Genomic DNA, 14498 nt, shown 5'->3' with positions numbered 1-14498 from the left:
CTGGTGCCTCATGGACTGGTACTCCCCCTTCCTCCTATGGCTCATGCTCCTCTACGGGCTGTGTCCCAAGGCATCTGTCAGTAAACAATAAGTGGAAGGAGCTATCAATATAATAGATTGGAAGTGGTCAATTGGTGCTGGGTACATAAGGCTATACTTTTTATATATTATGTAAGCTATAATATTTCTTAGTGCTAGATTTTGCCTAGACATGCCCTATATTCTCTAATGTTAGTCAAGTTTTCAATGTAGTTAATAAGCATGTATATTACATTGAACTACATGCCATTCATAATAAAATATGTAACAATTAATAGGAGAGGTGTGATATCAATCATATCACTAGCTTTGGGAATAATATTATTTTTGAGAATGTGATGAATGACACAAGTGTTTTGTACTAGGATGCTTACTAAAGATAGGTGAATATTCATTGGAGTGTTTTAAAGTGTATGATTAACTTGTGTCTAATATAGTCATCTGTAGTGGCTATAGTGTGAGATCTTATACCTATAATAGAGATATACAAAATTTCATCAAAATCCTAATTGGTGTCTCGACTAGATACCTTCATAGATAAGATTAACGGGAAGTGCGTTCTATATCAATTTAAGGGTAGCAAAAAAAATTCATACAACATCTCAAAATGGAATGGAAAGGATAGCATAAAAAAAATGTAGTGTAATGCCTACAAACAAGTCTAATACCTTATAATTGAGGATTTCATGGTTAAAAACCTTAAATGGCATTATGGCGGTAGCCTTATATCAATGATAAATAGCTTCATTTCCTATCAATTGGAACCTATCATCAACCTGGTATGGGAAGAACTCTCTTGAAGAGCTCAAGATTTCTTACCTTCCATTGGAAAATGCTAAGGATATGGATCTGAAGGGAAGAAGGTAAAGAGTTTGGAAGATGTGAGTTAGAATGAAAATTTCTCTCCAATTTATAGAAATTAGTCAATTATACATTATGAAGATAATTGTACAGTACGATTAGAACATGGACAAATCATATGCCAAAATAGTTCAAAAGGTGGTCAAAACATATAGTACAATAAAGTATCATACTAGATGATCTTCATAAAATCATTTGGCCCGATGAGTAGTCTATATGATCATTGATTAAATCGATCGTCGACTACAAACAGGTATTTGTACGATATAATTTATAATAAGAGATCAAATCAACTGAATTTAAGGTCCTCTCAACGGTCATAGTCACGTATATCGTATAATAAAAATTGATGTTTGTACAGTAAAAACCTTAATAATTGACTTAATCTAGTTTGTAGGCTAGAATGGATGGTTGATGTTGTGCGTGCAAACTGATGTAGAGCATATTGTATGATGATGATTATATGGTAATATGCGAACAAAAATTTTTGGATTTGTGTGATTATTTGGGTTAATTCTACAAGCAAAATCTATATAAGCAAAAATCACACAATAAATACTAAAACACAAACAAACATGCATAATATGACAAGCTCGTAATAAAAATTAAATAAGAACTTACACACACAATCATAGCTAACATACCACATCCCCAATTTTTCTAAGCACTTATGTCAATGACACCAAGTCTAATCGTGAGCGTGTTAAATGCATCATAATTTAGGCATTTGGTAAAGATATATGCTAATTGGTTTTCAGTATCATCATGTAGTAATTCTATACCTCCATTGGCTACATGATCCCTAATGAGGTGATGTCTAATATCTATATGTTTAGTGCATGAATATTGAATATGATTTTTCAGGATACAAATTGCACTAGTATTATCACACATAATAGAGATAGTACTTAAGGGTATTCCAAAGTCAAGAATTTATTACTTCGGCTATAGGACTTGGGCAATAGAACTTCCTACATTTACATATTTTGTTTTATAATAGATAAGGCTATGAAGTTTTGCTTACTAGTGGACCAACAAACTAGAGATTATCCTACAAACTAGCAGGTGCCTTAGATGTTTTTTTTTCCTACACAACTTCCTACAGCCATTTATCCAACCAAGCCCGAGTCAGCTCATGAGTTGGATTGACTAATTTACACCCCTACACAAGTGTATAACATTTTTTTGTAATCAAAAGCCCAAATCCATTTTCCCTTTGACAATTTTCTTAGAAGCTCCAACATGAATTTTCATTGAAGAGTTGCACCATATAATCCGAAATTCAAAATTATTGTTAAATCCAATTTATTTCTCCACTAAAAATTTATGACTCTGCAAAAATCAGCTTAAGATAATTTCTTTCGGCCTAAATTTTGAGAAATTTCCTTATTATATTTGACATTTAATTTTTTTCTTTTAAATAATGGAGACTTATTGCTTAGATTGCCACATTATTTCATTTGGTTTGGTTGCTGATTTAACTTTCTGTCCAATGAATCTCCTTTTTTTTCAAAGAACATAAAAAAGATTTGAAAAAATTAAATTGCTTTTAATGAAGTCACTAGAAAAAAAAAAGTAACTAATTTGATTGAAAAGATAATATAACAATATCCTTATATTAATAAACCAAATAAACCAATCTTCTTTTATTTCATGAAAAATAATTCTTTCTGAAAATTTAAACTTTATATGCCTCATGATACTTAAATTAACAAAATGTATCTGTTATTTATTTTCTTAGGAAAATATACCTCAAAGCTCATTTCTGATCAAATATCATTTATATTCTTATATCCCATTGTATAGGAACATTTCCATATTTAAGCTTTCTCCATTAATGTCATCATCATAATTTCATTCATGAGTGTCAGATTACTGTGCCAATGAAGTTTTACATTTATTTGCTCATCGATGACTTTAGCAGATAGTAATACCACTTTTTTTAATGTTTATGTCGTGTATCATAGATTAGGCCATTTTGATTGAGATCTACATAGAGTTAGAAATAATATCAAAGAGTATGTCTTAAATGTTTATACGAATCATGTTATTCAATCATGGTTCGATAGTAGATTTTTATGCGAATGAAGTTTGACATTTCTTTGCTCCTAGGAAGATTTCAAAAGTAGATTTTTACGCAAATGAAAATGTTGCAAGATCAATTATTTCACCTTCTTTTGCTACTTCAGGTGGTAATGTGGACATACCACATGCAAGAGTGTGGACATATAGCATTAGTAGGTAAGGATGTGGATAAACAAGTAGCAAATGTTAGTATGGATGTTTTAATGCTAATGCATCCATTGGAGATTATAGCTTTAATTTATGATCAACCTTGAACTAGTAAATAGATGAGGTATTTTGATTCTTTATACACAATTGGGCCAAAAGCAATAATTCAAAAGATGGAGAACACATGATAACTTCTATCCTACAAGGATTAGTGCCTAAAAATAGCTACAAATTTATGGTAGCTAATATGATGAACTTATGCATAAGATTGTACTAAGTTCAATTGTTAGTTTTTTGAGAATATAAAATATTTAAATAGGATGTTACATATCTATACAATTTAAAAAATAAAATAAAATAAAATAAAATAATAAAAAACTTTCAATCCATTAAAAAGAAATCAAGAAAAAAGAAGTATGGTATATCCAATACAATTTAGAGAAATGCTCATACAACTTATGAGCTAAGAAATCAACAAATTTAAATATATTTTTTATCAAGGGTCTTGCATTAGAATACACTTACACCTTGGATGTTATATCAAAACACCACTGATAAGCTTATTCATGACTTATTGGACATATAATTATGTAAAAGCTCAATGGATTCAATCAGAACTTGAACCCAAAGACAAAAATTATCAAATGTTAAATGGGGCTGCAACAATGATTTATCCTATGAAAAGAATTGATAGTGTCATGAGCAAGCTATCATTTAAGTAAAAGGGCTCATTCAAATATTATTTAGACGTTATCATCTAATCATGTTATGCTACACACTGAAAAGCTTGTTAAGCTTTATAAGTGTATGGAGCTCAATATTATATGTCAATGAAACATTTTTTAATACACATTATAAAGCTTTACTTTTGATAGTTGTGCGAGATATCAATACTTATATTTATCTAATGACATTTGTAATAGTTTACTCAAAAAATAAGGAGTCATGAATATATTTTACGACTAAACTATTTAAGTTAATTGCACTGTGGGAAAATTTGTGCTTTACTCAAATATACATGATAGTATTGCTAATACTTTATTAATCATTTTTTCATATGCATGTTATAGAGCTTGTGCTCATCATATCATAATGAATTTAATGATGAAGTTCAAAATAAAACAATTTCATGCAAAATATCACTTAGCTTTAAGAGATTATAAATTTTTTTAGTTTCATATGTATTTTGATAAAATATATTTTAAGAATCTATATCTACCTACCTATCTAGAGAATGAAGCCAGCTTTAAGAGATGTGCTCCTGCTTTCTTCTTAAGAAATTGCTCAATGACAAGCATATTTCAAAGAGCTTCAACAATGCTGACAAACACAACTCTTCTTGGCCTATTGGTTGAGAGCTAAGGCTTCCAACTAAGAGGTCTAAGGTTCGAGTCTCTGTGTATGCGTTGTGTGTGTGAGTTTGCCTTAAATGGCCTAAATGTCCCAAAAAAAAAAAACAATGCTGACAAGAGTACGCATTTTTATATAGTGACTACTTTGGTAGAGTTGTTAAGGTCGATGATACACAAATAGTTCTTTAGTACGTTAACCATTGTAGCAAATACAATATAGTTTTAACAAAAGAAAAAAACTATAAAGCTCTTGAATAATGCCCAAAGTTTGATTGCATACCTAATAGGTATTATAGCTTATCTTCAAAGTTGTAACTTGGATTGATGTGTTAGGTATTATAGCTTATCTTTAAAGTTCAATACACAAGAAACATGATTAACTATATATGCTAAAGATATATATCTGGTTATAAAAGAAGACATTTGAGAGATTTCAAGTGAAATAAATTTAGTAATTTTACCCGCCTTGGTGTAGCCAAAGAGTAGCCATTCAAGAAATATAGAATCTTCTAAAGGAAGTAGGATGTGGTGCAACATAGGCGCAATCAATATTGAGTGAGAGGTTATAACCAAGTTACTTATAATGTCTATAGCTCATTGCCTTAATAGTGAGCTTCATGGTGATATTGATTTGAGGAAGAGGACATGCGCATGTACAAATTTAAATATTATTGATTTCTCATACAAACATGTAGTAGTTGTAACTTGGGATCAACTAGTTAGTTATTACAGTTTATGTACGAAATTTTAGAAATTGCAAGTGTGGATAGCTGCATATAAAAAATGAAACATTTGAGAGGTTCCAAGTAAAATATAATAAAAAAGACTTGAGCTCGACCTCATTATTAAATAAATTTGACTCGTGAGCTTGTTCATGAGTCAAATTCAAACCGACTCGGCTCATTTGCATCCTTAAAGGTTATTAACGAGACTTTTTTTCACCCAACCAAACTTTTTCTAAGGAAAAAAGGGCCAATTAAAATTAAATTTCAACTTCATGATAATCATCACCAAGAAATTGCCAAACATTTTTTCAAAAACAAACAAAACCTTAACAAACCCTCCTTCAAGCTTTGGATATAGCTGAATAGGAAGCTGAAGGTAAATCTGAATGTTCTCTTGTGTTATTGTTCTGATGCTGAAAGCAGATATAACTAATAGACATTTCTCATCAGATTTCATGATAATATGCAAAGCAAAGAACCTGGATAAGCATTATTTGGCCGGCTCCAATCTCTTCTTGTTGCCATCGTAGAACCTGTGAAGGCTATATTCGAGGATGTATACAGAACTAGAGGCGACTTAGTTTGCTCAACAGAGCAGGCTTAAAGCTTGAAATGCCAGTGATTTCTCTGGCCGTTACCATACTATTGATGTCATAAGTGCCTTCATAGGAAAATATTGGCTCCATATCACAAAAGGCCTGAACATAAAAAGAAAACATGGAAAAGTGGCATATTAAAAATGGTAAATAATATTTATATGATTCAGCTTCAATTAAATCTAAATCTACAAGATTGGAGAAAGCAATAGATCCACTAATGCAAAAGTCACAATTATAGTGAAGAAATCAAGATCATTTACTAGCTCTTTCACTTTTAACTACACACAATAAAAGAAGAAGAAGAAACTCAAAGAATCTCACCATAAGAGATTACCTCAAACGCAAGTATTCTTCTTGCATGCACCATAAAAGCTGCTAATCCTCCCATAAAATATTAAAACCACGACGAGGAACTATGAGATATAAATTGGTCTCTTTGCAAAGCTTAGAAGCGTGGAATCTGAAAAATACAAATGTATTTGACACTAGATTTTTTCCTATGCAGGTTTTTGGAGTAAGGAGACAAGATGCCAAGCAAAGGTTTTCAAAAGAAGACTATTTCAGATTCCCAGAGAATTATCGTGGACAACATTTTGGACTATGTAAGATTTCTATTAGTTCAGGTGTTGCAGCGCCAAGTCATTTCACACTGCAGTGCCATCATCATCCACGTCGAGACGCTTATTTTAGACGTTGCAGCGCCGACTTCTCTGTTTGCAAGCGCCGCAACGGTACCATAGTTAGCACAGTAGCGGTACCATAGTTAGCGCCGCTGCGCCAAAAATAAGCACCGCAACGCTGGGTGTTAGGGAAAATTCACACCGGAGCGCCATGACTTTCAACGCCTCAATGCTAGATTCTCAATTCGAGCTCCACAACACTCAAATTTCGGAACGCCTCGGCGAAGCAATTGTCGAAGAAGAAGAGTCGCTCCGCCTCAGCAAAAAGACAAGCCATTTCAATCAGCAATTGTATCATGTCAGCCAGCGCCACAGCGGAGCAAACTTTCAAGCGCCAAGATGCTAGTTCATTTTTCACCGCCGTGGCGCTACCTTGTCGAGCGTCGTGGCACCTAAACCTGACCTTGTACTTACTATAAATAATTTTTTAGTTATGTTGTTTAGAAAGTTCTGTAACTTGAGTAATTTTTGTAATTTTAAGTATATTTTTTTAGTACTCCCTTAAAGTAAAGTCTAAGGGAGGCTAGAGAAGTGCAAGATACTTTTCTTGTGGAGACCTTAGCCTTTTTGTGTAAGCAACTCTGAAGTTTATGGAAGAAGTGGGGAGACGATTATTTGATCCATCCTGGTGATAATTTTCGTATTACGTCTCTTGTAACTTTTCTTCCAATTAATGAGATGAAGATGAGTTTGCTTATTATATCTTTCATGTCTGGTTAGTTATCCAGTTTTGAACTGATCATATAAAAAGCATAGCAAGTATTAATATAGGCTATTGTGCTTAAATGAATGTATTGATATTTTTAATATCACGTATTCTTTATTTAATGCATGCAACGTCCATGTATGTAGTTAAAATCTAATGTGATTTATAGCCCTAATAAAGAAATATTGGAACAATTAGGAATATTAAAATGAAATGTTGGCATGTTCAGACATAGGATGTTTGAACATTTTAAATTATATGGAGATAGTAAAGTTGTAAGAAGGCTTTAAACCTTTCTTTACACCCCTACAAGCTCGGCAGAGATCTTGTGATGCATATGCTCTGATCTACATTGTTGACCTGCTGACCGAAGAAACAAAAAAAGGAAAAAATGTGCCGCGTACCTGCTCTGCCCTCATCCCACACATCGCACATCGTAGACACCCTTCGCACGTCGCGGACACATCCACGACGCTCTCTCCACGTCGCCCGCACGACGCATTCGCGTTATTAAATAGCCGAAGAAAACGAGGCCTTCGGTCTCTTCCTGGCTCATTTTTCTCTCGCGCTCGCTCCTCTCTCCCACTCTCTCCTCTCTCACTCTCGCTTCTGCCTCGTTAAGGTTCGGCTTCGGTGCTTCGCAGAAGGTGTAGAGATTACTGACATCGCCTCTTATGCTCCCGCATGGCTGTCCGGCTTCCCTAGTTCGACGACTTTCCCTTCAAGCCGACCGAAAGTTAAGACATTTCGGTCAGGAACAAAGACGCGAGCTCGCGACTATAAAGGAACCTTCTCCCTTCCGATCATTTGTTTTCTACTCCCTCGTGGCCGTCCGACTTTGCCCCCTCCAACGCCGTCCCTTCTAGTCGATTGTATTGGAAGTTCCGACATTTTGGGGAGTTCGCTTGCTTTGAAGTAACTTTCTCCCTTTCGTGCTACTTCTCCGGCTCCTTGGTCGTCCGACTTCGCTCTGTCCACGACTTTCCTTCCGATTGAATTGGAAGTTACGACATTTTCGGTCATAAGCAACAATAGGAGCTCACTTGCTGTATAGGTAACTTCTCCCTTTCACACTTCTTTGGCCGAATCCCGTAAACAGAGAAAAAGGGGGAGGGTTAATTCATTTTAATTAATGTTAATTATATTTAATTATGTTCAAACCCCCTACGAGTTCACGTAGCGTAGTAGGGAAGGAAACCAATGCGACGCCTATGATGAGGCCAAAATTGCTTAAAATCCTATCCTCGATGCTTGCGACAAACCGACAAACCCCATACGTGCTCACGTAGCGTAGTAGGGAGGAAAACCGGCACGGCCTTTGCAACGAGACGGGTAATCCCCGGATCGCTCATGTAGCGTGAGGGGGACAAAATTAAGTACCCATATGTGGGGAAATCTCTGTGCTCTTTTCAACAGGTGTACAAGACCTTTAAACGCTCACATAGAGGGCGAGGATTAAAGAAAATGAGGCTGCGGTGTCGTTAGACACCTATCCGAAGCGCTCAAGTAGCGACTAGGGGAAGGCTAGTCTCTCGGATTTTTTCCCTAAACGGGGGAGACACCGGAAGGCTGCTGAAATTCAGACTGAAGACACCGTGGACTTGAGCAAAATTTGGGCTTACATGGGACCTAATTTGGACACAGAGGACTTGATTTGGACAATGAACTGAACATAAAATTGAGCCTAAATCAAACTTAAATGAATTCAAAACTAATTGAAAATGAACACATTGGCTCAGACTCAAACTCAAATGAACTAAGTGTGGTGGAGATTAAACTTGAACAAGACTTAGATTGCAGGGGACACTTGAACTTGTACTTTCTTGAACTGTATAACATCAAGTGGGGCTTATGAACTTGATGAACTCAGATCTAGATGAATCTGAACTTGAACAATCACTTACACTTGAAACTTTTAAACAATCAAATAAGTTTATACTACAAGGAATTGAATTTCAAGGTCATTAAACACATGATTGAAAATGGAATACTAAAATCAAGGGATAGCTTTTATCAATCAAATGCATATCAACAAACAAGTGTGAGACTTATGTTGAATAAAGCTATGATGCACACGAGTGACAAGTAATTGGACTACTTGGGCAATTACAAGCATATACAATAGTTCGTTAATCATCATGTACAGGGGGATTGATAACGAATATAAAATCTTCCCTACGCTTAACATCAACCATTTTATTGGTACATTAGCCTATCTACGAATAATGACAAGCCCACAAGCGAAGTTTGGAGATCTAATATCCCTACAAGTCATGGTGAATATGAAAGCCAACCATAATTGTCAATATCATTGACAATAATATTGTGGCAAGTATACATGTCCATCCTTTACATGAAGAAAGAAGCGCTGATATTGGAGGGCTTAGAGGATGATAACGGTTTGCAGCTCCATAGCAACCGTACATTTGCTAATGTGGAGAACCATGATGATAGCAAATTAAAGCTCGCTGCCAAAGGGATAGTTAAGAAGCTCTCAGAATTTTTATTGGTGGCAAAAGTTACAGAATTCCTAATACGATTCAACACTCATCTATTAAAGCTAGCAATTTGAGAGTTTCCATAAAGATTAGAAAGTTTGGAACTTGCTTAGGTTATGCTTAACCCACAAAAAAAAAAACACCAAGGAATAACTGCTTGTGGATAACAACAGTGGGTATGTCGTAGGCACAGCGAACCACTGTGGACACAAGTATAAGTATCACTTACAACAACGGTGACTGAGATAGTGTGAAGTATGTCGGGCATGAAGATAACTCGATGTACGAAAAAGGACACCTCCTAACATAATGGAAGAGAAGTTTGAGCAAATTCGAACTAAATTTCCTGGTGCTCCAAAATTTCTTCTTGGTCCTATACTTTGGAATAAAAAAGTTCTGACTTCCACCAATATCAGAAATAACAAGTCTTCTACACTAAAACCCTGAAAGGGATTCTTTTCAAGGCAATGATCATGAATTTCAAGAAGAAACTCCCAGTGAATGAGAAAAGGGAGTCTGTATCAGAACAATGAAATATCTCGCGAAATTTAGCTGATAAAGCTATGATTCACCTGTATGCAAAAGCAGGAGATTCGTTAGTGCACTATGATCCACCTACATAAAGCAACAAATAGTGCACGATAGTCTACCTGTACAAAACAGTAAATAACTCAATCCAGAAACTGCTATGCCACGCCACCGGATCTGCAACCTTTGTATAAGCAAACAGAAGGCGTCAACCAAGTCTGAAATAAAACCCCTGCACATGCACCTTAATTTGTATGCACATAGATACACTAAAGGGATAAATATAATCGCAACCTGCATGGGCCCCAGCGAGCGTGTTATTGATACACATGTGACGCCTAGGGATGCTGCACGGGTCAACTGAAGAGTTTAAGTCCGAACCCGATCCTCCTATATGGGAAAATAGGAGTCGACACGGTTCGACCATTGAATAAATATGCGGGCGTAAGGACGGTCGGGATATTTATTTTATATATTTATATTAGGACTTTAAGGTCTTCAATAAAGAAAACTCACCAACAAAGCTCTAAAGTCTATGAAACCCGATCTTCCTAAGTAGGAGTCGACAGGATTTAATTATAAAATGCCCTCAAACACCCGCATGGGCCCCGACGAGCGTGTTATTGGTACACACGTGACGTCTAGGGATGTTACGTGGGTCAATAAGTGAATTCAAGTTCGAACCCGATCCTTCTATACGGATCAATAGAAGTCGATAGGGTTCAAACCATCAAACAAATACACGATCATGGCGACCAATACATTTGTTTTATAAACATTCATATTAAACCTATAACAATGTGAACTCACTAATAAACGCACAAAGCCTATGAAACCTGATCCTATGTCGACAGCTCGACAGAGTCGATAAGGTTTATCCATAAAATGTAAAAATTTTCAAAATGGAAATGACCCCAAACACTCCGATGATGACAGGGTTGAACGAATATCTCAACTGGAGGGGTTCACTAATATCTTCAAATGCCACTTAAATGCACAAAAATCCCAAAATCCAAAAATATTAAAAATTGAAATAAATTCATTACCACTTATAGCAAAATTCATCCACCCTCCGCAACAGTTTGCCGAGGTGGACAAATTAAAATTTAATTCAGCCCAAATAAAGCTAATGCCTAGTTGAAAATATTACTAGGATCCATTCTCAAATAATATCCTGCCAATAAGGACGTGGGACGTGTTCTCTAACCGGCAGTTTTGCTGCCAAATGGCACCGCAGGATAAATGGTTATGACCCGGGGGCCTCTGAACCGAGAGGTTTTGCCGACAAATAGCACCACGAAATATCGGTTATGGCCAGAGCCAATACGTTCCTTAGTGGCATCAAATTCTTGAGATATGAATCAATAGGATATGATCGATAAGGCACAAGGCCCTCTATTAGCTAAGGTTGATTCAAATTTATTCCCTTAGGCAAATAATCATCAAGGTCTACAAGGTCCCCTTAGACGAAGCAACCCATGACTGTTGACAAGGATCCTTTTATCAGGTTGGGTCGACTACCTCCTCTGACTAAGTAGACCAAGGACCATGATGGCCCGGGATGAAGGAACCATGGGATCCTGATCGGGTCTATCATCCATTCCCCCACCATCCACTTTAAGTGCAAGATAGTGAAATTTTCTATTTTAAATATCAAACATCCAAACCCTTCAAATTTCAAAAACTTATGCCATGCTGCTACTATATATCAGATAACACGTATCTGATTGACGACTAGCCTTAATCGAAAGTTCTCTCTCGTTATCGGGAGGGGTAATTAACTATAAGGACTTACGCCTATAGGAAACAAGAACTCAGATCATAAAGTCCTCGCAAAATTAGGGCGAAATCTCTGGGTAGTGTCTTATCTACAAACCCATCTGCCTTCCCAAGATTTACCCTGAAACTTAATTCCGTTAAAACACCCCCGAAAAAGAAAAAGCTGACAATCGGGCGGAGGTCGGGGCCGAATTTTCGGAGCCCACATACATCCACAATTAAGAGTCTAATTAGGAAAACTATGTTATTTACATTTATTATTCCAAAACTTTTTTTTTCATAAGTATCAAAAATTTTTTTGCAAGTCTTTATTTTCTTTTAGTGACAAAAACTCCAAATATCATTTTCATTTTCATTTACAGTACGATAAGTGATGCATTTGAAGAAAGCAGTAGTAATTAAATTGTAATTTAGTAGAACGATTCCTCGTGGGTTGGACCACCATTAGCTCACCGCTAACCCTCACATCACCTCACATATAAGTTTTCTTCCGCTCACATGTTTGTACCACCATTCCTCAAAGAATAACCTAGAACTAAGTAAAAATGACGACGAGTGAAGCCGAGATAGATCAGTTGATGTTAGCCCAAACCCTTGACGCAAGAAGCAAATATTATAAAAATAATAGACCCAATCCCCTCTCGCAAATTTCCATGCCTCCTTAAAAGACATGGTGCCCAATGCAAACATGCACATTGCCCTGCACATGGCACAATTCAAAAGATAGACGCCTTCATGCGGATCAAGATCTCTAAAAGGTATGAATCTTGATGACTTCCTAATCAGCACACAAATATATAACCATGTAATGTGATTTGATCATATAAAAATCCAATGCAATGCAAGAAACATAGAACAATGTGTCAATATAATAAGAAATTATTAGGTGCAAACTAAATGCAAGAGTACCAAAATATACTGTTAAGTTTAGAGTCTAATTTTATTGACTTTCTTTGATAATAATTAATCATGACTTTTTGAGAAAGGTAACTATCACAAAATCCTAATTTTAAGTTACCAAATAATCCTAAATGTAGGCTACTATAAAGTCTTAAATGGAGGCTTCCATAAAGCCCTAAATGGGCTACCAGAAAATTTAATAAGGGAGTCTACAAAAATATTCAATGATGGTAGCATTCATAACAAGAAGCAACAAAGGGAGGAGATGAAGAGCAAGAGAGATGCTAGGGATGTTATTCGATAAGCAAAAAAGTTTTTTTTTTTTATTTTTTTGTTTGGTGCATGCAAAGGGAGTTTTTCAGCTTCTTTAAGCTGGATGTGATATTAATTTTTATTCTAGCAACAAGGAGTAGTTCTCATTTGGAATCCTATAATAAAAAGATCAAGAAAATAACTAGAAAAGCAATTGCATTTCCTCCTTCACGTCTAGGCCTTAATTTTAAAGCATATGAATGCATTTTCTTCTATCTAGATAAAAGTGGTATATTTATCCAAATCTTCAATTTTATATGAAGTGTAATCATTTGTGTGCTCTCTTTAACGTAATGGATATTCAATCAAAGTGCGATCGTGGATGGAGGCTTAAGCCAATGCACATAAAATTTAGTATTTACTTTTGTGGTGCTTAATCTCTTTTGTAGTTATTTAATGGTTCATCATACTTGCCCATAGGTTGAGGCATACTCTCTTTTCAAATATACACAAATGTGTATTTTATGCACTCTATTTTTTGGAGTACACAGGCATGTACTATTGTATACTTTTTCCGTACTAAAAAAATAGAGTACACAGTGAATACATAACTAGCACTCTAATCTTCCGCAAATGGAGCTACATGTACAATCTGCACATAATAATATCTGTAATATAATATGGGGAATGAAGCATCTTCTATTAAAAAATAAATAGCAAACCTCCTGATCATTTAAGTCAAAATACTATAAAAGATACAGTTATGCATTGGCATCCATAATCAACTATCATGCATGCATTTTCAACCGGACTATAAACTAAATGGTCAAATGACATTCCATTAGAATTTCTGCAATTCCATGCAAGTTTGTTGGTCATATTTGTCATTCCAACTTGTAGAACCCTCATTATGGTGAAGAACAATTAAGAATATTTAATATGCTAGAAGACCGACCTTTGCCACTAAGAAATCAGCCAAGATACCATTTCCACCAAGTAGTTCTCGACCAAGAGAAACTGTTTCTCTAGCCTTATTGGAGGTCCATGCCTAAATAATGGAAGCAGAGAAAGTTACCCACAAGCATGGATAAATATGTCAATCACAAACGTCCGGACGATAAGAAGTTTAACCTTGCCCAAGCTAGCATGACCAGGAGTCATCTTTCCAGATTCATATAGCTTGCATAGACGCCAACCAACAAGAAGCATAGCTTGAATGTTACCAAGCATGCGAACTAATTTTTCCTGATTGATTTGGAATGCTGCAAGTGGAAATCCGAACTGTTTCCTCTCCTTCAGATACCTACTTTGTTTTTTTGTCATAGCTTTCTCACCAAGTATGGTAAA

General features: G+C 35.6%; 2 protein-coding genes across 2 annotated transcripts in view; both read right to left on the bottom strand.

Moving 5' to 3' along the window:
• Window positions 1-5436: 5436 nt before the first annotated feature.
• On the bottom strand, window positions 5437-14381 carry LOC114579940 (acyl-coenzyme A oxidase 4, peroxisomal-like). The gene is made up of 3 exons (XM_028696048.1): window positions 14283-14381; window positions 14107-14199; window positions 5437-5907 (listed from the first exon to the last, which is right to left on the bottom strand). The coding sequence occupies exons 1-3, from the start codon at window positions 14379-14381 to the stop codon at window positions 5776-5778; spliced, it is 324 nt and encodes a 107-aa protein (XP_028551881.1). The 3' UTR covers window positions 5437-5775.
• The window catches only part of LOC110113353 (acyl-coenzyme A oxidase 4, peroxisomal), a gene marked incomplete at its 3' end in the record, with an annotated part of 49551 nt that continues 49434 nt past the window's right edge, over window positions 14382-14498 (bottom strand). The window contains exon 11 of the mRNA XM_028695949.1: window positions 14382-14454. Coding sequence (XP_028551782.1) covers window positions 14382-14454 — 73 coding nt within the window. The remainder of the gene's footprint in view (window positions 14455-14498) is intronic.

The sequence above is a fragment of the Dendrobium catenatum genome, unplaced genomic scaffold (assembly GCF_001605985.2).
Source record: "Dendrobium catenatum unplaced genomic scaffold, ASM160598v2 fragScaff_scaffold_716, whole genome shotgun sequence".
NCBI lineage: Eukaryota > Viridiplantae > Streptophyta > Magnoliopsida > Asparagales > Orchidaceae > Dendrobium > Dendrobium catenatum.
The sequence above is the reverse complement of the archived record's forward strand: the minus strand, read 5'-3'. Positions and strand labels throughout refer to the sequence as shown.